Source organism: Echeneis naucrates, chromosome 23, assembly GCF_900963305.1.
Source record: "Echeneis naucrates chromosome 23, fEcheNa1.1, whole genome shotgun sequence".
Classification (NCBI taxonomy): domain Eukaryota; kingdom Metazoa; phylum Chordata; class Actinopteri; order Carangiformes; family Echeneidae; genus Echeneis; species Echeneis naucrates.
Window position 1 is genome coordinate 10,781,012 of NC_042533.1, and position 23,795 is coordinate 10,804,806.

At 41.7% G+C, this 23,795-nt stretch overlaps 3 protein-coding genes across 7 annotated transcripts in view; 1 reads left to right on the forward strand and 2 right to left on the reverse strand.

Annotated features, from left to right (window-relative positions):
- Window positions 1-1,348: 1,348 nt before the first annotated feature.
- abcd2 (ATP-binding cassette, sub-family D (ALD), member 2) lies at window positions 1,349-16,577 on the reverse strand. The gene is made up of 12 exons (XM_029494855.1): window positions 16,324-16,577; window positions 15,689-15,717; window positions 13,476-15,570; window positions 12,714-12,894; window positions 12,190-12,311; window positions 8,113-8,275; window positions 7,409-7,503; window positions 6,069-6,214; window positions 5,067-5,212; window positions 4,337-4,421; window positions 3,929-4,054; window positions 1,349-3,792 (listed from the first exon to the last, which is right to left on the reverse strand). Exons 3-12 carry the CDS (start codon window positions 14,418-14,420, stop codon window positions 3,588-3,590), a joined length of 2,214 nt encoding a protein of 737 aa, XP_029350715.1. The 5' UTR covers window positions 14,421-15,570; window positions 15,689-15,717; window positions 16,324-16,577; the 3' UTR covers window positions 1,349-3,587.
- On the forward strand, window positions 14,937-20,767 carry LOC115036617 (uncharacterized). Of its 5 annotated transcripts, none has more exons than XM_029494858.1 (12): window positions 14,937-15,238; window positions 15,317-15,356; window positions 15,441-15,588; window positions 15,934-16,444; window positions 16,523-16,620; window positions 17,074-17,195; window positions 17,283-17,425; window positions 17,496-17,568; window positions 17,676-17,709; window positions 18,519-19,179; window positions 19,290-19,510; window positions 20,150-20,767. In XM_029494858.1, exons 4-11 carry the CDS (start codon window positions 16,075-16,077, stop codon window positions 19,487-19,489), a joined length of 1,701 nt encoding a protein of 566 aa, XP_029350718.1. In that variant the 5' UTR covers window positions 14,937-15,238; window positions 15,317-15,356; window positions 15,441-15,588; window positions 15,934-16,074; the 3' UTR covers window positions 19,490-19,510; window positions 20,150-20,767. The 5 variants fall into 5 exon arrangements, with proteins under 5 accessions (XP_029350718.1, XP_029350721.1, XP_029350717.1 ...); XM_029494861.1 differs by lacking the exon at window positions 20,150-20,767 and having other exon boundaries at window positions 15,934-16,222; window positions 16,330-16,444; window positions 19,290-19,795; XM_029494857.1 differs by lacking the exon at window positions 20,150-20,767 and having other exon boundaries at window positions 19,290-19,795.
- A 301-nt stretch (window positions 20,768-21,068) lies between these two features.
- The window catches only part of LOC115036615 (proton myo-inositol cotransporter-like), a 51,446-nt gene continuing 48,719 nt past the window's right edge, over window positions 21,069-23,795 (reverse strand). Inside the window, exons 9-10 of the mRNA XM_029494856.1 lie at window positions 23,637-23,789; window positions 21,069-22,629 (exon numbers count right to left, since the gene is read on the reverse strand). Of these exons, the coding sequence (XP_029350716.1) occupies window positions 22,403-22,629; window positions 23,637-23,789 (380 nt within the window). The 3' untranslated portion in view covers window positions 21,069-22,402. The remainder of the gene's footprint in view (window positions 22,630-23,636; window positions 23,790-23,795) is intronic.

Sequence of the window (23,795 nt, forward strand, 5' to 3'; positions counted from 1 at the left end):
ACCAGTTAGTCCTGACTTAACTGTTCCCGATGGAGGTTTAAGGTTTAAGTCCAATAAACTCACAGTTTGGCTCTACGTGGAGCACACTAAGAAGAAGGCACCTCATCATATCCTCTCCAATCCACTCAATGGAATAATACCAAACTACTATCTATCAGTCATGCCTATATATTTCAGTCGCTGTCTGTTCCCAAGCTGACCTTATGTTCCAGTGTCACTGAGCCGACTCTGTGTCATTCAGCGGCATGTCTGCTCTCCTGTCAGCAGAGTCTGACTGAGGACCCAGGAAGAAGATCGTGTCTTTCAGGTCAGTAGCGATTCCGCACAAAATGTTTGCTATGCCGTTCTAAAGACCTGCAGTAATGCCCGATGTGTACCAAATGAAAACATTATTCATTTGTATCAAATGGCCATCACAGAGCATTCCAGTTATCGTTCCTCAGTGACAGAAAGTTCAGTCACTTATTTGCCGTCTTCAGTCACATCAGAACAAAAATCTGAGTTTGTCCGTCAGTCACTTGGCAGCTCTCACCCTGTGCTGAGCCAGGCTGCATTCAAATGCTCGAAAATCCTGTCCACTAAAAGCCAAAGGAGGAGGTTTCAAAGGTTTAAAATCTCAATGGAGGAAAGATGTGGCACTTGTAGATATCCTGGTTGCAGTCAGAGCTCAGGCTGAAAAAAGGCCTGAGAGAGTCATTACACTTTGACATGCATGTCAAACAGTATACATAGTAAGTTCTGTACCAAATCAGAGAAAGCAGGTGTAGTTAAATACCTAAAGTCAGCAAGCCTTTACCCATTTCTTTGAATGATAATAACAAGCCATTGTGTTGCTTGTATCCTGCTGATGATGAGAATGATTGTCCGTTCTCTCTAACAATAGGTCAACACCGACATTGTGGTGCAAATTAGTTCACAGAAAGTGGCATATTAACCAGTGAGGTGCCAAGATGTTATTACACTGTACTACTGTGGTCAAGTCCTGTATTCAGTACAGTGTGAATACAAGATGAGGGAGTGCTGTGCTCCCCGTTTGTGCAACATTTGGATCATTCATACAAACATACAGATTTCACCATTGCCACGTTTCTAATGTGGTCCAACACATGCCGATGGGCTTTACAGAGGGAACATTATATTCTTCATTCATTCATCTTCTACCGCTTATCTGTTTCTGGGTCGCGGGGGTGCTGGAGCCAATCCCAGCTCACATTGGGCGAGGGGGGATACACCCTGGACAGAGCCAACACACAGAGACAGACAGAGTAACGACCACTCACACTCAGACCTACGGACAATTTAGAGTCACCAGTTAAACTAAACATGCACGTCTTTGGACGGTGGGAGGACACCCACGCAGGTACAGGGAGAACATGCAGACTCCACACAGAAAGGCCCCAGGCCCGGGAACTGAACCAGCGACCTTCTTGTTGTGGGGCAACAGTGCTAACAGCTATGCCACTGTGCTGCCCAACATTCAATTAAAGTTACACAAATTCAGATTTTCAGGGTCACGCATCAAAATAAAAGACAATTTGAATGTTTCTGGTTGTTTTTTGCTACTAATTTGTACCAAGGATTTTTTTTCAATTACCTATTAATGAAACCACATATGAAATCTCATGTGTGTGGTGTAATCGGAAAATGAGACTGTAAATGAATGGCACAGTGGAACCCTAACCCTAACCCTAACCCATGAGCTCCTCGCCTGATTGACTGTAGGGCAAAAGTCAGCCTAGTTTACTGTTCCTCTTTGCCTTTTTGTGGTCACAGTGTGCAAACACAGGTCTGAACCTCACATAACAAAAAAAGAAAAAAGAACGAAAAAGCCTTAAACAGAACAGCCACTGCCACAGATTAGAACCAGCACAGTGTTTCCTATTAGAACAAAGATGATGTTGACTGAACAAATCACTAGTTTCACAGTATCACAACTCCTGATAAGTTGCTGGTAGTACACACAGAGGCCAAATGAGGACACACAAATCTAAATCTAAATCCACCATGACCTCATGGCAGCCATGCCATTAGTGAAGAGGTGAAAGAGCTGCTGAAGTGTATTTGAGTCAAAATCTTCAATCCATAAACAAGTATGACATAAGGTTTGTACCTCTGCACATCAGCTCAATTATGAAATGGACCAATGAGGTATAACCCAATAAGGCCTCATATAACATCACAATATGTTGAATCTGCAATATTGAAGTGAATGTCAGCTCTTTATCGTGTTAAATTATAACAAGCCCCCTTTGCAAAGGGGTAAGGGTTACCTAATGTAAATGAAGGTTTTCACGAAATCCACTGTTGATTGAAGTGTATGAGCTCATAGTCCATTACCTTCATGCATCTAAACTGGAGCAGCCCTGGTGACAAAGCAGAGGCTCAGCAGGCATCTGACTCACAGCAGACACACAAGTGTGTTTTGTGTCAACACGTGGACGGCGGAGAGCTTTGACAGGAGGCCAGTGTGGGCACATGTATCTTACATTCCCATTGTTTGAATGGCTACCTGTTGGCCCACGTGATGTGTACTGTATTTGAGTGACTGTTCACAGACCAGGGCGGAGTGCCAGCTTGTTCCTGCACCTCTTCCTTTGAAGAGGGCCTCTTAACTCATTTTATTTGTTCAATAATGCAGAAAACTATAGTTCTGGAGTCAGACCTGCATCAGTAATTGCTCTAAAAATAGACCTCTGGCTATTTTTTTCTGTGCTAGCCTTGTGTACGTCTGAAACTGAGCCTATGTCAGTGGTCCAGGGGTCTGCCACAACCTAACAAGGGCAAAGAAGAGGTATAAGGGAGGGGATTGTACTACGGCTATACACACAAAACAATCAAAGGCATATTGTGACATTTTGAATAGTCTCTTTTGACCTTTTGAAACCAACAGGCCACGTTAAGTTCAATAAAAATTCAAATCTACTGCTGAATTATGGAGTTAAAAACAAACGTGGATCCTGCATCACCCAGTAGAATGGGTGTTGAATACTGTTGGGCATCAGTTAGTGGCTCTACAGCAAAAGTTTTCCAGCTAAAACACAGCTATCATTTTATTTGACTGTAAACTAGCACAAAAAAATGGAAACGGCTGTTTAAATATAAAGTGCTAAAAAAAAAAACAACTAACAAAGTCATTCAATTAATTAAATCAAACCGTGCCACTTTAAACTGTTGCAAAAGAAACTAAAAAAAAAAAAAACCTTTAAAATTGAAATAATATGCTAAAACTAAACATCTGAAACTCTACAGCTGAATATGCAGGAGATGGGCATCGGATGGGGGAGGGGGGTAATACTTGCCAATCCACTTGATTCTCCCCTATCCACTTCGCAGAGTGGAGAAAAGATTAACAGAAGAGGGGGAGGAGAGAAGAGGGCTAAAAGACGAGTTGGCATTATAAGCTCTCCTACTTTAAGTGAAGAGGCTCAGAGCAAAAAAAACTACTGATTTCTTTCATTGCCTCTCAGTCTCCCACACACTCCCTACTTCTTTTTCGCTCTTTCTCTTTTGTCTCTTTCCCCCTCTGGGCCTCTTCCCTTTGCCCTTCCTCTCTCCCTCCCCCATCTCTTTCTCTCTCTCACTTCTTATCACTCCTCGGCTGTTTTTAGGACAGAGTCGTCTCCCAGGATCTTGCAGAGCTCATTGAGGCGATGCTGCATCTCGGGAATGCCGGCCAGCTGGGCTTCCAACCGCTGCTTCTCCTCGGTGAGGGTGAGGCGTGTCGCTGTGTCCAGCTGCTCGAAGCGCCAGCCTCCCTCCCCATCGAACTGCAGCAGGTGTGTGTGGTACTTCCTGGACGTGAAGAAGAAAGACATAATGTTTGAGTTGTCATTAAAAAAAAAAAAAAAAAATTATTTTCCAACACTTTTTTTGGAGACATTTATAAAAGTGATTTTTTTAATAAACTGGAACATTTTCCATGACTTACCACAGGGAGGGCCTGTGTGTGATGGAGAGCAGTGAGATGCCGGCGTCCTTGGCAGCCTGGAAAATCTTTCCCTCCACGTCAATGCTCACAGCACTGGTGCACTCATCCAACAGTGCATATTTAGGCCTGACACACACATGGGAAAAGGTTTTGATAATTGGTGTCAAACCCAGCAGTAACTAATGAGATCCCTGATGAAGTCAGATCGTGCACATACACATTTGTCTGAAAACAAACCCTATGAAACATAACTATTGCTGAAATACTAGCATTGGGCTGACAGCGCTGCCATCTGTGGGGGGAAAAAGCTTATAGTTCATGTCAGAGGTGAATTCGGAAGCGTAAGGTCTGGGTCTGACATATTCTCAGTGCTTAATGGGTAAACAATATGAAGCTGCTTCTCCTCACTTGTGGTAAAACATGCGAGCCATGCCCATCCTCTGTTTCTCGCCTCCTGACAGCACATCCTTCCAGTCCAGCTCAGCATCCCAGCCTTGACACAAAGAAATTATATTAAACAGCCTTGAGAGTGCGTTATGTAAAAATAGTGATTTTCTATGACTAAATGAGAACAAATGTTTTTCGGTCACAGTGCAAAGACCTTTAGTATTACCATAAGCCATCACAGAGCAAGGGAGCAGCAGTGAAAGACTGATATCTGATGTTTGCTAAACAGGTGCACTGTGTCACAGTCAGCTTACTCCTGCAGTACATAACTCTTGGATTATGTGTCAACATGTGTTTGGCATGTGTGAATTCGTGTGCGTGTGTGTGTGTGTGTGTGTGTGTGTGTGTGTCTGGTGAGGAAGTTTCTCAATAGTTTCACAGTTCAGCCATTCCGACATTAAACCCTCTTGCAGCTCTAAGTCTTGTACAGAAGTTGGTTTTCAACAATGGGCTTATTTGTTTGACAATGAGAGTTTAGGCAACATGAGTAATACCCAAGTGCATCAGATCAGGCGTCTGGCTGGTACACAAGCATAACCTAGTCTGTTATTTTATTCTGGTGATTGTCGTTGTTGATTTTTCTTTTATTTTGTATAGTTTGGTTTTGAAGTACATTTCAGTTGTTTGTGCAGTTTTCTTCAGCATTTCCCTAATAAAAACATAACTCACATCTTAATGAACTGTATCTTACCTCCCTCTCTGGTGACAATGTGGTTGAGGTTGACTATGTCCAAGATGGCCTCCAGGTCCTTGTCATGCATGCCTCTGGCGGCCATTTCCTCCGAAGAGTCTGGGTAGATCACCTGGTCGCGCAGTGAACCCATGGACATGTAGGGCCTTGAGACAGACACACACACACACACACATTACCCCCATGAGTGATTCTTTGTTCAACCTTAATTTCATTAAGTGCTCCTGAAACGAACAATCTGACAAAGATGGTGTGTGTGCACAAAGGGAAGTGTTGTTTTTATTTTTAACACTCTAAAGGACAAGTGCTAAAAGGAAAAGGCTCCCATTATGCTTCTGCTGTCTCTGTTGTAAATTGTGCATTGGGTTCTGTTACAGCTGCCAGGTGGCCGTTTCATTGGATGTATAAAATATTTACCGCTCTGCGGGAGGGAGTCAGCTGAGTCTGCAGCCCTGGATAAGGTTACGTCTGAAGGGTTGTCTTTACTTCAGCTCAGTTTAAGGACAACAGGCTTTATGCTACTCAAACTGTACAGGATTCACTGATTGTCTCAACTGGTAGAAATTCATAAAAATAAGCAAAAATCCCTGTGGAACAGGCCTTGTTCTATAAATCCAACATTATCAGGCTACATATCAGGTGCTTTTTATCCAACAAAGACAAGGAACTAAACTTTGAATGAGTCTTTGGGAGCATTTCTGATTTTTGTTACCTATGATCACTACACCGAATAACAACATTATTATACCTTCAAAGTATAATGATGAAAGAGTTTTGGCTAAAAAATATTTTGCCTTGTCGGTGTGGTACTATTTGATTCTGGCTGGTGTTCTGGTTTCCCCTTTCTGCTTCACACACATACATCACAATCTTATTACAATGGGTTAAGTTACTGGTGGTGTCCATCAGTTTGAATGATCAATCCCTAAAATTGTGTTTGTGAATCTCTCTGCAGTGTGATGTGGGAACATCACACACATGTGCGTGTGGTTGTGTGCATACCTCTGGGGGATGTAGAACATATGTTGTGGAGAGGGTTTGTGTAGTCGGCCACCATAAACAGGCCACAGGCCACTAAGGATCCTGAACAGAGAGCTCTTCCCGCAGCCATTTGGCCCCGTTATCAATAGATGCATGCCCTCCTCTACCTGAAATCAAGAGACTCTTAACAGATGCTGCTGGAGTTCAGTTGGCTGTCAGTATCATTACTAAATGTCTTTAGCACATAAAATGAGGCAAATAGCTACATATGACTGGTTAACTTCAGAGGTGGCCAATGTAAACTTGTAAACAAGACGCCTTGTATGCAAAAAGAAATTTGCTTTTTTTTTTTTTTTTGGTTCTCTTTAAGTGTTTGAAATCAACCGTACATAACTACAGCTGGAAGGCACATTTTTTTCACTAAAGGCCAGCAGCTCACAAGCTAGCAGGACACCAGCCCAGCATAGTGAATATTACTTTCTGTCTCTTTAAGTACAGAAGACACAAAAAAAAGATAACTAAATGTAGCTTTGACACAACTGGCTAACTTTGGCTTAAAAAGAGAAAAGGTTAAAGTAACTAAAATAATAAGAATTTTAAAAAGTTGTAATAAAGAAAGTTCTATATAACTTATACTATATAAGTTATATATATTAAATTATTTATGACGCTTGTTTTAACTTTGGCCAGCTTCATTTCAGCAAACACTTCAACACCTCGAATGTACATGCTACAAAAGCCTTTTAAGTATGTTGTTTGTATAAAATATTAAATCAATAAGTGTAAGCACACAGTAAACAAATTTATCTGTTATCTACTAGCAGGTTACTCATTTAGAATGATAGGAAGTACCTGAAGGCAGCATGGAAAAATGCTTTAAATGCATATATTTCTATATCTGTGAGGACACCTCTCAGGAGAGCTATGGCACTACACACAAAGAGTATTGATATCCCAGTAAAACATCTGAAGTGTTTGGAACACTTTGACATGTGACTATTTCAGCTCTGTTATGTAAATCCAACCACCACAGCATCCTTTTCTGCTAACTGCATTAGTCAACAGCCTGAGGACAGCAACACGCTGGCACACATAGGATGTATCTCTTTCCTAACGAGACCGCAAAGGACTGTTCTTAAAATGATAGTACACTGTAAAATCCATAGGGAGTTTGATGGTCAAACAAGAATCACAGTAAAAGCAGTAATATATTCTTGGTATTGGGATAAAGGAACATCCACTTTCTTTTTCATTTGTTAGTCCATATTATCTAAATGGACTAGAAAAGAGAAACAGTGTGTGACTGATGCAACAGAATGAAATATATTAGAATAATAAAAAATAGAGCAGTGAAGTCTCACCTTAAGATTCAAGCAAGACACTACTACATCCCCATTGGGTGTGATAATTGGTACGCTCTCGCATACAATGCCTTTGTCTACATCTATCACCTCACCTGCAGAACAGAAGAGAACAAGATATGGAGAAGAGGATTCAGAAAAATAGAGTGAACGGGTATCAGGATTAGACTCACTCAGCTCAGCATTAGCATGAGTATGGATGGGATAATACCTACGTAGCAGGAATTATGGGGTTAAAAGTAAAAGAAATCCCTCTTTACTCTATCACTTCACTCATCTCTTAGCTTAGCAGCCCTCTGTCACAAGAGGTTCACTGTGGGGTAAAACGATGTTTACAAAAGGACATTTATACAATGTGAAATTGCACTTTGTAGTCAGTGTGTAATAGAAGACCAGAGCAAAGAGAAGGTCTCCTATAAACCCATTACAATAAGATGCTAAATATAACCTGCTGTTGTGTTCTCAATTAAAGTGCTCTAGACGATAAAATCTATGGAAAACAGCAGGGAGAGTGTTTGACAATAAACAATGAATGGAATATTGACTACTGCTTGACTCGAGTTGAGGTTATCTCAGTGAACACAGACTCTTGCTTGTTTCTCACTGCAGACAGCAGCAGTGATAAAAATTTTCCCAGAAGTTGGAACTGTGTAACTATCTGTTACCCTCTTTGAGTTTATTTTAATACAGAAGAGCAGGCCTACCCTTTATCTCCAGTGGTCCATCTATGTGCATCTCAGGCTTGCTCTTCTTCTCTCCTCCTGTTGTGGCTGACAGAGAGGAGCGCTTGTAAACACCTCTCTGGACGTCCTCGAACACTTCAAACATGTTGTGGACGCGTGCAGTGTAGCCTGCCAACTCTGTGACCTGTCCAAAAAACATACAATGGGGTCAAAGGTCATCTGAGATAAATGTCAAAGGGATGATAGCGTGACCAAAGAGACATTCAAACTGCGATATAAGTTACCGTCACGGCCATGTACCATATCTCAGCAGTGATTCTGAACTGCTAAAGTCAAAAGGTTATTGTTGAAATGTGACTGAAACTGTAAAGGACAAATAGCCCCCGTGCTATCTTAAATTAAACTAATGTCCACATCTTGACAGATAACCAACAAAAAGGAAACAATTTAAATAGCTGATTTAACCTTTAATAGTTTATCTATCCATAAAATATGGTAAAAATTATGAAATAAAAAATGTACTATTTGTAGAGTAAGCTAAAAGTAATGGTTAAATGCTGAGGCAGATGGCACAAGTCAAAATAAAACAGTGTAAATAGTTAACTAGTTAACTTTTGTTAACTAGAACTAATGGATCTAGTGTGAAAATTATTTTAAAAATTGTTGTGTATGGTGTTAGGCATTAAAATGAACGCAACACGCAAGGAAAAGAGGAAAAAACAAGGATAAATCAGCCTGTTGCTTTGGCTTTGGTGATGCATCCTGCGGTGAGACAATACAGGCTGTTGACACAGCTTGATTGTATTAACCAACAAATACCAGTTCTGGGAATCCATGAACACCATGTGGGCCTTACAGAGATGGGACTGACTAAGAGATGAAAGAGAGCAGCTAATGATATGAAATGTGTGCAAGGAGAAAAGGTGTACAATAAGGTCAAATTACTCAAAAGTAAACAAAATAATCAAGACCCAAGAGTGTATGACAGCTTTGTATTAAATATACAATGGAATGTGATTTGTAACTTTCTTAAATAAGGTAAAGGATAGGGGGTAAAGCAATATTCTGAAAAAATATTATATATTATTAACTTTTCTTACTTTTTATATGAAGAGATGCATTCTTTTGTTGTTCTGCTTTTCTGTGCTGCTAAATCTCTTAAAATATATTTGCAGCTGTTGAAAACACAGCTGAAATCCTCAGTCAGTCTCTGCTGTAGATTAGTAATTGGTTTGTATTCAGCTGTTTTAGTCACTTACTTGGTGGGATAACTTCTTTAAAGGGTACCGAGGTTTCTCTGCAGCTGGACAAGAGCCTCAACAATCATCTATGAGTAACTTTTAATGGGCTCTCTGAGCAGCAATGTGTCATGATACAAACTGGCATTGGTCTCCACCACTAGAGACGACTCTTGGTGAGTAAATGAATGAGGTTTGATGCTGACCTTAAAAAGTTTCGCTTTGATTATAAGAAAACAGCTGTTAATGCTAACATTAGCTTTGCGGTCACTACAGAACACTACTATGTTAAAAAATATGTTGTGCAAAACTAAAAACAGATATTTAAAAGCTTTAAAGACAGTTTCTTTGACATTTACTGCAATTATGTGCATGTACAATCTATATATATATATATATATATATATAACATAAATACAGACAAACCAAAGTAAATTGGTTGATGATGAGTCACAAAACTACCACAAAGACCATTCCGTGCCAAAAAAGAAGCTGGAATAGAAACTGTTGTGGCCCTTTATCATTTCCCCCAAAAATTGTGCAAGTATGTACAGACAGAGACAGGCAGTGAGAAAGTGAGAGAGAGATACAGAAGTGTGGGTTGAAAGATCAGCAGATGGAGGATTATTCACAGCCAGACTAAGCCCTGGGAGAAGGAGCTCTGGACACACACGCACACACACACACACACACACACACACACACACACACACACACACACACACACACACACACACACACACACACACACACACACATACACATACACATACACATACACACACACACAGATAAACACAAACACCAGGATTCACTGCTGGCTGACCTACAGTGACATGAAATTCAGTAGATGCAAGTAGATACAAGCACTATATTCAAGACGTGTGATCCAGCACTTGAATTACACCTAAAATATTTTCAGTAAATTTTATTGGAAAATTTTAAAAACTGATAAAATAAGTGAAAGAAATTGCCTAATAGACACGGCTAAACTCTAGGACGTCGAAGGAGAAAACACAGTTTCATCTGCCGCATGAGTAACTCCAATGAGCTGGGACAAGTCATAAGACCGTCTGACCACCCACAAACACACATGCGCAACAAGCAAACAAACACACATCATGTACACTGCCATGCTAACAAGAGAATGAGCAGGACACACTGCCTCAGGAATGTGCTCCATTGCTACTGTTAAACTGCACACACAATCATGAATCTCTTGGCCTTGCATGCAGAGGCTTGCTGCTCCTCCACTGTACTCAGCATACTCAGAACAGAGCTCTGTGCAGGCCAAAACTCGTATCTTCCACGGCAGTGTTTTGCACCAGATAGATGCAATCAGTTTACACATTGCATATTAGATGATATTTGCATGTTACTTAAAAAATGCATTTCCAGAGGGAGCAGATTATATTTTTCCTAATATTTCAGCAATAAAGTTGAGAAGACGGCTTGCATGTGCGTTTGGCCCTTGTGTGAGTTAATTGGTACTATAGGATGGTTTTGAGAAGAGTTGACTCAATAATGAAAGCACAGAAGAACAACCAGTCATACATCAAGAGTTTCGATTCCTGCTCTTCACCACTAGTGCAGGCCTCTAAAACTGTCAGACGAATCATCACGCACTGTACAACTTCCCCTGCCCTCAAACGCTGCATATTTTACAAAAGGGAATTAGAGGACAGCTTTAAAAATGTGTACAAGCCAAAACACAGGGTAGGCGTATGATTTGAATAAGACAAGTGCAAACCAGCTGCACTGCAATACAGCTTTACCACAAATGTATGGCAACCAAATCCTCTTATGGACCACAAAATGCAGCCTGAGAGAGAGAATGCATGAATGGGTCTTGCAATTTTTTATTCTTTTGGGGGGGGATTAAAATGCAAAGAGAGAACAGGGATTTGGCCTTCAATGAACAAGGCCTTTCATTCACTGAGTTCCCTCTTTGCTTTTTTCAGTGTGGACAAAATACATTCTTGTGCAAAAAACAGTGAGTTTCACATGGGGGAGTAATGGTAGGAGGATGGTGGATGTACAGTACACGTCTGTCAATCACACTGTCAGTGCATTTATCCATCCTTCTCAACCATCTGTTGGACCACTTGTCCACATAAACACCTGCCAATAAAATGGCCCAAAAAACCCATGCTCACGCAGCTCTCCTTCATGTAAATTTCTGAAAGTCTACTGACAAACCTTCTATATTTTATCACATTTTACACATAAAATCACATATGTTCTGTTGTGGTGGAAAAAGAGCCCTTCCTGTGGCCTTGTTTAGCTGTGGATCAAAAAAAAGGAGCACTGATCTATTTTAATTTTTTTTCCATGACTGGCAGCTCCCTTGATATTTCCCCCAATGAAGTGATGAATAAACAAACACAAAAAGCTGCAAAATGTTTTTTAAAAATCCAGCTTCATCTTATCTTGAACATGGTGTTAGCACATAGGGACGGGTGACTAAAAGAATATGCCATATAGCAGTGAATAAATTCTGAATACAATTTCCCAGAGCCAAGGTGATGGCTTGTTTTGTCTTAACACCCCCAGAGTTGTACAATATTTAGTATATGATGAAATAAAAGCAGCAACAAATGTTTAGGAAAAAGAAACTGAAACTGCGGTAAATTTGACATTTTTTGATCCAGATACATTTTCTGTCAAATAATCCATTGTCTCTAAAAAACTGATTGCTGTTTTGGTATTTGTACTCCTTGAATTTAAGCATTGATAGAAAAAAGGAGCACCACAAGTGAGGGAGTGCCTCGAATGGTTGGAGATTAATTTATGAATGCCCCCCGATTCATTTCACACAGAGACACAATGCTACATCAGCTTCAGGTTGTGATGTCCTCACCTCTTTGTAGGAAGACATGATCCTCTCAATGGCATCAGCTCCTGAGGCCAAGAGGTTACGGGCTGTGGTGAAAGCCTCTGTCCTCTCACTCACCAACACCTGAGTTTGACCATCTGCTGTTTCTAGGAGATGGAGAGAGGGACGAAAGACATGGGAGGGAGAAAGGTGATTTTAGATAAATTCGAAAATACAATCATGTTCACTAAAGTAAAAAATTTTGCTTAATTAAACACAGTCATGTGAGCTTGATGTCACAACATTCTTCATTCACTTTTTTTGACAATTATAATAACATGGTAAGAATTTGTCAAAATTGAAGCAGTTACATGCACTCTGAAATCAACCTACACCTCAACACACAAGGCTCAATCAGGAGATATGTAGGATTTTGCTTGTTTCCCAGATAGCTTTCAGCTTTTGAGTGTAATTTTGTATTTATGTGTTAAAATAAAACGCATGCTCATGGCCTGGATGCCATCCCAGTAGAACAACGTTTGGATTGGGGTCCCTTGTGAATTCCTCACCATTGTCGGCGAAGCCGGTTGCTGTGATGATTGGCACAGCCACCATTACCAGCCCACTACTGCTCCACACGTACTTCATGAGGAACTGCTCGATCATGATGTACCAGAGACGCTTGGACAGGATCAGGTTCATCTGGTCTGCCAGAGCCCGGTAGCACTTCTGCAGCTGACGCATCTCCACCTGCAGCAGATAATGTATTACGGAATATAGCAGAACACTGTCCTAATTTAATGCCCTTGTTGGGTTCATGAAAACCAACGTGATTATGCTGAATTTACACATCAATATATTAGTGACTTTCTTTTTTACTAGTTATGGTTAATCTGATGATCTATTATGAGTAATGTTGCTAACAGTATAGCACAATTTCACCTGTAGACAGTTTGAATAGAAGATAAATGCAACAAGTGACTAATGCATGGTTGACTCCTGGGACCTTTAAAGCCCCAAGTTTATTGCATGACATCATCACTTTGTAAATGTAGATCCCGCACTTTTATTTTTCACTTATTTTTCTACTGTACTCACATAGTGCTTTGTACTGAATTAAGCTTTGTTACATCATAGTATTATATATATAACAAACCTGGGACCAGGCAATGTTTTAGTTGTTTTTTTGGTTTTTTTTTTTGTAATACTGTGTGCAGGGGCCAAGCCTCAGTTTAAACCTTATTAAATACCATTTAGATGCAATACTGGCAAAACTACATCATGGATTAAAATACTCTTGACTTCTACATGGAATCATCCACACTGCATACCTTATGCCCACGGTAGAAAGCGATTTCCTCCGCATTTGCAATGATCCTGGAGTGCACATAGCGCAGGTAGCCCTTCCTGTGAGCCTCCTCGGCCACCAGCTTACCAAACCTGGGCGAGCAGGCACGCAGGACCTTGGCCGTGGCGAAGACTACCAGCCCGGCCAGCAGGGTCGGACCCGTGGCGTTGGCCCCCCTGGACCTGGCGGTCTGGATCAGTGTGTAGGAAGTCAGCATCACATCCAGAATCGGCTTGGTGAGGTTAGAATAAAGATGAGCCACCGACTGGGAAAACATCATCACGTCCTCCGTTAGGGACTGGTCCGGGTTGGCGAGCCTCCCGTCCATGTTGCTGACTTTGTAGTAGGTCTGATCGGTGAAGTATGTCCGGTAGGCATGGTTCACCAGGCGGGTGCGGAAGGCCAGGGCCAGTTTGCACTCCAGGTACCGGATGGCGCTGTTGACGAACGTGGCGGGGATGGCGATGAGGAGCCATTTGATCAGCTGGATGATGAAGCTCCTGGGCTCCTTCTCCACGATCGTTTTGACAATCTTGCCGTCCAAGCTTGCCACGTATATTGACAGAAACGTCCTGGATATCAGCGCCACTGAGTGCAAGGAGAGCAAACCGAGCTCTTTGGATACAAGCTTAGGGAAGAGGATTTTACCAAGTTCGAGGATCTGCCTGAAAAATTCAGCATTCACCCCCGGGGATGCCTTCCTCTGCTCCCCGGCGTCGATCTGCGTTTTCACCGAACAAGTGGAGCCGTTGCCCGCCTTTGACAGCCGGCGATTATTCCTGGGATGTTTGTTTTTGCCGAGCTGGTTGCAGATGATGGGATACAGTGTTTTGACACCGTAAGCAGCAGCCGCAAGAAACACGGCTCTCTTCGCCGCAGCCGTGCGGTCCCATTTCACTTTGGTCGCCGCATCGAGGATGTTGGACATTTTTTCAAACGTTAGTCGTCTCTGCTGGCGATCCTTACAACATCCATCCCTAAAACCAGGCTCCCTGCATCGACATAAAAGCAGAGAGGGACTCCTGATGGCCGGATTGACGTGAAGCGAGCCCGATGCATGTACCGCTACATCCTGCTCTGACCAGGAGCTGCGTCAAGCACACAAACCCGGCGACCGCTGCACTTCCGGTTGAATGTGTCAAAATAAAACCTCAAGGTCAACTTCCCATACGAAACGCATATTAGAAACGGCCTCGCTGGGTTGTGTTTATTTTTTTAACCTGAATACGCTTCACTTCTCGATTTACTGTGCAACTTCCCGCTAACTTATTCTGTCAACATTGTGCTGCGGCTCTTTTCATTGGTCGCGCCCGCGGCAAAACCGAATCGGTTGCATGATGAAAATTTACCACGTTTAATATCTATGTTTAATATCTATGTATAAATATATATATACACACGGTCTCCTTGTAATGTCATTTTTTTAACCTAAATAAGACACGCCATTTCTGCTCCCAGCCGACACGGGTCACTGACGGCTCTCGGGGAAACGGGCTTTTGAACACTTCCTGGGGGCGCGCGGAGAAGTACAGACAGCGCTCGTGCGGCGACACTTCTCTATTTAAGCAGCAGCGTAGGCTGCGGTTAGCTTCCCGGCTGAAACACCGGCTGTCACCTGCTCTCCGCTTTGGCACGCACTTTAACTCCTCTCCTGACTTCACGCCCTCTCCCTCGCTGCTGACGTTTTTCCCATTTGCTTCTGGAACAGTGAAAACGGCTAAAAATGAACTGGGTAGGGGGTTCAAGGTAAACTGTCACGCTAAATGTTAACCTTTTAGCCCGTAAACGTTAGCAAAACCGGTAAAATTACGACTGTGTCTACAGGAGCCGGTTAGTGATGAGGGCCGACGCTAAAAAGCAGAGGGTGATTTTACAACTCAAATATTTATTTTTTTTTTCCTTCATGTGATCCATCCAGTGATTGTAAAGTTTTGCCCTTTTCTCCCAGGAGTTCTTTGAGAGGAGAAAAATGCAGCAGAAATTGAAAAACATGGGACTGTCTCTGCCGGCGTCCCCCGAAGGAGCTGGTTCTGTTAGCATGGACCTGGTGACTTTGTTTGTTGTCAACCAGATTGCCGCTAAGAAAGAAAAAAAAGGTGAGAGACAACAGCTTGTTTGGACACAGGTAATATTCCTAAGGATCTACCCAGAGAAGCTGAGCCTGAAGGCAGTACACAAGTTCAGGGATAATCCTACCTTAGACAGATTTTACCTTGATGAGTTGTCTGGAAGATAATAAAGATAAAATCACATTCAGTAATATGGAAAGATATCAGGCACAGAAGTTATAGTACATGTTTTCTGAAGAAAACATGAGATAATACTATTTTGGATCACCAATGCCCTGTAAATGTATATACAACTATGTTACAACACCACTATGTTCTATTATTAATGTCGAACTATGGCAAAGTAAGATGGGCCTGTTTTTTTTTTTCCAGGTCATCCTAAAGTTGCAGTCCTAGGTAATTCAAAGAAAGGATCCAGCAAGCACATGGTACTCCCCATGAGCCCCTGTTCTCCCTCACAGCTGAGTCTAGCAGAGAGTCAGCCCCAGTTCAGGTGCACACCGTGTGACCGTAATGGGCTATGAGGCAGTGGGACATATCATTGTGGCATGTAATGTGAAAAATGTACAGTACATGCTGCGTCTATTCTCTCTCAATATACAGTTTTCAAGAGACAAGAAACAGAATGCAGGTTATTCCACAAAGGTTCAAGTATCAGCAGGTTCATTACCGTATAGTTGTTCATACTCAACATTTTTTTCAAGGATTTCAATGAGTATATTTTGTTCAGCTCAGATCAAAAATTCACGTATTTTGCCTTACCACAAGTTGTCACCAGTGTTGGAATCGGCTTTGTCCGACCACAGTGCGTCTGACTACCTCCCACCTACAGCTGACCACCTCAGTCCCTTCTCTTCGACTTCTTCAGCCCCATCAGGCCAAGGTGAAGCTATGGAGCATTTCCCACATGAGACTTTCATGAAATAAAATTAGGAAGGCAAACTCAAACTGCTCTCCTCAGGAATATTCCCCCTGGAGTTGAGAAGCCAGACACGGACTCAGCTGCCTCCTCAGCGTTCCCCTCCACCCTGGGACACCTCAGGCTTGGAGCAGATTAAGGTAGTAAAAAGAAAAAAAAAAATATCACAGCTGAGTCTTTGGTTGTTTTGTTTTTTGAAGGACATAGTTCAGCCTACTAGAATCCTGCTTTGCATTTCATGAATTCATATTTTGTTTTGGTTAAAAATGAACCACACCCTTGGCACACCTTGGTTATACAAGAGGCCAAACTTGCCACATCAAACTTGATGAAAGCAGAATGCTAGTAATCAGTTATAGCCATAAATACATGTTTGCAGACCCTGTCTGAAACCCATGGCCAAAGTTTTCATACACCCTGGCATTTATGGATTCATTTATTAACGTATATTATTCGTGTTGCAGACCCCAAGTAAACCCTTGGGTGAGCCCAGACTCCACTTTGATTGTCTTGGTCAACCTATTTCAGATGTCAGCGTCCTCATATATATGAAGCCACAACCTAATCAGGATGAATTTTTTTTTTTTTTTTAGTTGCAGCATTTCTCCCATTCCAGAGAAATGACTGACAACTTTGTTTGGTCCTGTGGATCAAACCTACCCCTCCACCAACTGGAGACACCCACATCAACCCAAGTTCTGTTTGGAAGTCCAGAGTGAGGCCAGTACTGCAATGATTATCTACTGTCCTTGATATAACCAGCCATTTTATAACAACTCAAAGAACCCATGTGTTATCTCAGCGAAACAGAGCTAAGAGATGGATTCTGTTTTAACCAGCCAGAGGACAAGGGGCCCATTTTTGACTTCACACTTAACCAGTTGGAGCAGCAGTTTGAGGAGGATCCCTTTAGGGGCTTCAGTAATGAAGAGTATGAAAGTGAAGGTAAAACCTGTTTAAACAAGCACAACTAGTCTCTTTGCTTTAATTGTACTGTAATTCCATTGAATTTCAGCTTCTTATTTTGGGAGTGCAAAATCAAAGATATACCTCGAAGATAAAACACCTGCCATACCTTCAGCACCACAGTAGGAGTTTATACTTAAATATAAACCAAAAATGTATTCTCATTGATGTGCATTAGTTTCTGCAGATGATCTTATTGTATTTTTTCTTTCTTAATCTTTACTATCAGAATGGTCCCTGACACACAAGATGTGGGAGTGGAGGTAAAGTCTCATGTGTTGAGGTTAAATTGTCCTTTCACTGCCACCGAGTGGTAGAGACTCTTATTATACTAAATTGATTGAAAACAAACAACACAAATCTGTCGACCCTCAGGAAAAATGTACCTGTACATGAGCTGTTGTTCAGAACTTTCAATAGTATATAAGTTTAACATGACAGGTGTGTTTTGTTCACAGCTTTCCAACTGCAGTGATGTAAACTTTTGTAAGTTTTCTGAGCGTGTTCATCTAAATGGTTCTTTCACTGTGTATTTGCTAGAGGAAGAAAAAAAAAAGAATGGATGCCTTTTTAATCCCACCCACAGTATGTCCCGGGCAAATCACTGGCTCCATGAATGGCTGTGGATATTCGCCAAGTGCCTCTAGTGCAAGAAGTCAGCTCAGTTCAGACTCAGATATTGTAAGCTACATTGGCATGTTTTGGACATCCATTCAACTAATCTGTTGATAAAATAATAAATGAGAAGAAATAGAACTGTATTAACAATTAAGTGTCATTTTAAAAATCTTGCCTGTGTATGCTGCTCTCATTTTTATTTGAACAATTACAGCAATAGAACTAGGAGACTAACAATAAACTAATCAGTACCAGCAACACTGAAAATCAATACTTAAATATTACGACTACAGCATCACTGGTGCATTGCTTTTCCCATTGTTCACTGCATTGCCCCAGATAGATTGTTACAGAGACAACATTATTAGACCGCGTTCATTTCTTCTACAGTCATCACTATTCACACACAGCAGAATCTGGCATAACCATGGCTGTTTTCCTTCCTGCACTTTAGGCTGAAGATTACTGCCAGCAATGTGTTCAGGCTTTTGATTCTACCTGTTTAGACCAAGCCACGTGTTCAGATACTCCAAAACAGAGGCACCAACAGCCCAGGCCTCTCACCACACTCATACAACCAAAACTGAGCCTCAGAGTTGATGAGGAAACGGTGAAGAGCGTGACTTGTCCAGATAAAGCCTTAGGAAGTAATGTCAAACAGACAGGAAGCAGCACACCTCAGTTTGCATCTCTGTGCCCTGTGGTTGAAAGTCAGAACCCAGAATTTTGCAAATGCAAAAAGGGATCAGTTGAAACCCGAGACGCAGAAACTCAAACTGCCAACATCCACACAGTTGAGACACGCAATGCCTCAACACAGTGGAGCTTCACTGCAGGCAGTACTTCCAAACCCCCGAGGTTCAACTTGTACCTGCCATCACTTGTTGATGTGCCAGTACCACATCCAGCCACAGGGAGGCAGACGGATACTGCTGCAGAGCCAAACACACTCAGCGCTTCAGACAGAACCAGGAGCAAGAAGAAATCCAAGGCAGGGTCCGTATCAGGCAGTGGTTTGATAACCAAATTCACTGCTCACAATAGAGATGGCCCAGCATTCCTACAGAGACCCATAAACCCTCATCCTGATGCTCTGAGCATGGTGGGCAGCAGAGGTACAACATGGCTGAGTGTGTCACTTCATGTGTACCCAGAGACACTTCAAAAGGAAATGAAACAAGAATGATGTTCAAATGAATTTCCATGCTCTATGTTTCTAATTCAGATAGGGAGACTGAAGGCAGCGGAGACAAACAACAAGAGCAGCAAGGAAATGGGCCTCTGATGGAAGACCTGTCGGTTAATGCCAGAGAGGTGGTCACGTTTCACGTTCCCACCAGCGTGAACACACATCCAGGAGAGGTCGAAACACTTCAGGAAACAGCAGACATTTTGCTCCCTTTCACGCAGAAGAAGGAAGAATGACAAGGATGAGAGGGAAGGAAGGTAGATCGATTGATGGCAGCAGGAAATTAACTATAATTGTGTTCTGTACATATGTTTTTACCTCCCGTTATTACTAAACAATCTTTCAACGATTTCAAGTTCGAAAGGTCTTTGTTCTTCAAGACGTGATCGGCAGAAATAAAGTCCCAAAGCCTGACTCAGATTCAGAAGTTTATTTCTTTCCCAATATACAGATTCAAGTGTTAAGATTTCATTTGGATATTTATTCTTTATAGAATATAAACTCTAGCAAAACATATACAGCTGAACAATAATCAAATAACTATACAGCGCTCTTTTTGATAATTTTATTTTTTTTGTTTTTTAATTAGCATTTTTGTAGTTCCTTGTAAACTGTAGAAACACAGAGCTGGTTCACACAGAAAAACTGCAACCATTTCACCATAAGTACACAATAAGTGTCCCCACTGTGGTAGAGGACAATGTCAACACAACTGCATGTTAAGGGCTGGACACTACACTAACTCTCATAAGGTGCAGCCTGAAAGGATCACGTTAAATATTTGTCGACACAAGTTTTCAAGACACAACATTTGTTACTGACGACTTCATCTGTGTGTGAGTGTTAGTTTTTATCACACTCTGAGCACTCAACTTCACATTTTCTTTCCTCTTCAGCCCACAGAAAGTGAGAGCCAATTTTGAGATGGACTAATGCAAAGTTATTTAAGGAAGAGAAACTCATTTCTTCCTCTTCGACCCCACCAGGTGGAAGGACTCCAGATGTTTTGGTATTTTAGCAACAAATCTCATGTGTGTCACATTGCGATCATTATCAAGCATGTATGACTGTTAAATGAACACCTTATAGATTTAGTTAGGAGGCCGACCTGTAATTGTTTTATATCTAACAATTTTCAAGTCTCCTTGCTGATAGACTTCTATTTAATGGTCTTAATATCATCCTGTTAAACTGCTTTTAGGAAATCTATGTTGATGTCAGTTTTTGGGTTTCCATGTGGAGGTTGTTGGTGTGTCATTACTCTCACCATTTATCAGGAGTCCAGTTGTATTTGCTTTTCTACTGATTTGCTGTTTCAGTCATTTGAGTACTCAGTTTTAATTCCTCACGTAAAGCATGACTACGTTGTACCACCAGAGAGAGAAATTTAAAAAGTAGTATTAATTTATATTCATTCATAATTTGTAAGGACCCACGTGCCAATATTGAGGGCCTGTGTTTGATCCTCCATGACAACCCTGTAACAGCGACTGCGCGCTCTGTTAACTCTTCATGAACCGGGTTTCTTTTGTGAAATAAACTTACACCAGTGTTAACGGTTTTTGATACACTGAAACCTATGTTACTAACAAGGTTTAACTTCACACAGTTTTTCTTTACAAAACAACACTGGCAAATTACACTAAATCCTACTCCTCAAGTTTTGACACGAGAACCACATAAATGATATGCTCTATTTGTACATAAGGCTATGGAGGAAGACAAAAATGGAAATGTCAGAAATGACAGTAAAAAAAAAATATATTGGACCATAGCTGAGATGCAAATATGTACATGTTAAATAAAAAATGTAGACACAGTAATTATAACATGGCATACTGCATACATGTCCATTTAGGGAATGTGACTTAAAAAATGGCCATTAGGCACCTTCACTACACACAGGCACTAATATTATCATTTTAAGACAGAATGAAACACTTAAGATTTCAATCATGAAAGGTTTTACTTTAATACCATCGGCTGAACAGACTGAGTGTTTGCTGGAGATTCAATGTTCATCACACATGCAGCTTCACCACTTTGGTTCATAGTGGAGGTCATGACAGCGACATTAAACTGTGGTCTCTAAAGTGTTATACTGAAAACTGCATTTTTAGAAGCGGCAGATTAAAGGAACCGGAGAGTGAAGCAGTTCGTACTTTGTTTGCAGACCTTGATGGTTGACTACGGCAACCAAGTCATTTTCCTTTCAGTGCTACGACAGTGCTAAGTGGCTTCACTTAGCCATCCACCGGCAATACACACTTGCTAATCTGATACGATATTTTTGTGTGTCGCCGGAGTTTGTCTTTCATTTCAATGAGGCCCGACACAGACTGTCATCATGACAAACTGACAATAATGTGCAATGCTACAAGCTTAAATGATGTCTAACTAAGATGTGTGTCGCACACATCTAAAAAGGCATAACGGTACATCTGCTGTCATGCCACGTGGTTTCCAAGACCACCTTTACTGTAGCGTTGTCGATGGAAACTACTTCTGACATGATGCTGTAAGGATGGCTGCGTCATGTTCTACTGTTATACTGTAACATCACATTTAGACCATAATTAATATCTAATAATTAAATGTACAAAATATTGGGGACATTTTCCTGACATTGAACCACAAATTAGTTTGTTAAAGTAGATCATCATCAGTGGACGTGAAGGATTTTGTATTGTTGGTGCAGCAACAGCCATGTTTCCTGCCCAAATGTCCATGAAAACACACGCGACCTGTATGTGTTCATGTTCAGGTTGATTATGTGCTGAGAGGGGAATGTTTTAACCTTCCTGCTGCATGAGTTCAGCTGTCAACTACTAGATATGTTTTGACTGATTTGGTCAGTTCACCCTCAAATCAGAAACTGGGCTGAAAATAAAACGTATATACTCAAACTAAAGCGTTCTTGTTGATTTCAGATTCCTGAACTGACTGATTTGAGAGTGAACTCACATTATTAATACAAGCAAAAGGCCTTTTAAACTCTTATATTAAACCTCGTACTGAGAGGAATCACTAACTCCTCAGCTCTCATGCCAAGATATATAAATATTACAGACCCACCCACTGTGAATGTTTCGGTATTCACCACAGCTAATGAAACATCCAGAGACAGGTCACCGACACTAAAACTCTCCCTAGTCCACGTCAGATGCGTCGTTGTCGGATAGGTGGTAGTTTGAACCTTTGACCCGAATGTACTCCACCTGCCGCCCTTCGTCTGCATCAGAGGCGCCGCAGGAACAAAGCTGGTTTTCGAACAGCGCCTCTATCTCCTCCAGACGCCGGGCTTTTGTCTCTGGCAAGCAGCCATAGATAAAGATGAAACCTAGCAAGGCCATGCTGGAGTAGAAGAAAAAGGCCCCTGGGAAGACAATACAAAAGAACACACTGTTACTGAGGACAGCCGCCCACAAACGCGACAAATGAAAGACAATTCTTCTTCATTTATTTACAGAAAAAGAAACAGCGGTGGCGACAGGAAGTAGCTAATCTTAGATCCTGACTCCCACAAACTTCTACACAAACGCTTGTGGACCGGAAAATTAAAATGATTCACCAGATTGGAAAGCTGCTGCTGGTGAATAGCATTAAATGTGAGGTGGAACTAACATGACCCTGTCAGAGTGGCGTAGCTGGAGGGTTAACAGGGAAAGGAAATAACTACACAACACACCCACAAACAAGCGCTTGTACACAAATTGACTGGCCTTTCCTGAGATTTCCTTGCTGCTGTGATGTCTTTATTTTTTTATTTTTTTCCTCGTCAAAGTGAAATTACATATCAAATTGGCAGACAAGAGCATTATGCCGAAAGCCATGACCATTTTTATAGCAACATTATAATGTTTCTTCTGATTTGACACATTGTAAATGATTCTGATAAGCCATGTACGATGAAAGACTGATCGATAGTCTCAGGATGCCTGCGTGATCACCCCTGACGGATCGATTCCCAGCTCCAAGAAATGTCAAGCCCTTCCTGTCTGAGGGGGAACCTGCTGTTGAGACACACTGACAGAGGAGGTATAGACGAGGGCTTGAGGGAAGAAACGCCGCGGGGCATCAGCCAGCTGTTGTTTCCTTCCTGCTTTTGATGCAAGGAAAGGATTAATAGATGTTACGACATCCACATATGGTTGTGCAACCATTGACGGAAGCAACTGAGGACCGGCAGCAGTGATAACTGATCCTGACAGAGGTGTTCAGTCTGATTACTATTACAGTCTCGAGCTAGGGCTGATTGGGTTTATCAGAAAGAACAGCGTGAGTTTCCCAGCTTTTGTCTCACTCTGTTTCTTCCACATAAAAAAAGAAAAAAAAAAAAAAGCGAAGCACTGAAGGAAATGAGTTTGCAGCCCAGAAACTCACCGTAGTAGGTGAAGTACTGAGCCAGGTGAAGGAAGGTGAGAGACACCAGGACGTTGAAGGTCCAGTTGACTCCAGCTGCACAGGCATTCCCTGTGCTCCTCGCCCACAGAGGGTAGATCTCTGAGTTAATGGTCCACGGCATCGGGCCCATCCCTGAGA

Excerpts from the sequence above, each read along its gene's own strand:
- abcd2 (XM_029494855.1), bottom strand. The coding sequence starts at position 14,420 with ATGTCCAACATCCTCGATGCGGCGACCAAAGTGAAATGGGACCGCACG. Across the intron at positions 6,215-7,408 it reads TGTCTTGCTTGAATCTTAAG|GTAGAGGAGGGCATGCATCT; the intron begins GTGAGACTTCAC and ends TCTTGATTTCAG. Across the intron at positions 3,793-3,928 it reads ACACACAGGCCCTCCCTGTG|GAAGTACCACACACACCTGC; the intron begins GTAAGTCATGGA and ends CTTCACGTCCAG.
- LOC115036617 (XM_029494858.1), top strand. The coding sequence starts at position 16,075 with ATGGGCTATGAGGCAGTGGGACATATCATTGTGGCATGTAATGTGAAA. Across the intron at positions 17,569-17,675 it reads GCCATACCTTCAGCACCACA|AATGGTCCCTGACACACAAG; the intron begins GTAGGAGTTTAT and ends CTTTACTATCAG. Across the intron at positions 19,180-19,289 it reads GAGCATGGTGGGCAGCAGAG|ATAGGGAGACTGAAGGCAGC; the intron begins GTACAACATGGC and ends TTTCTAATTCAG.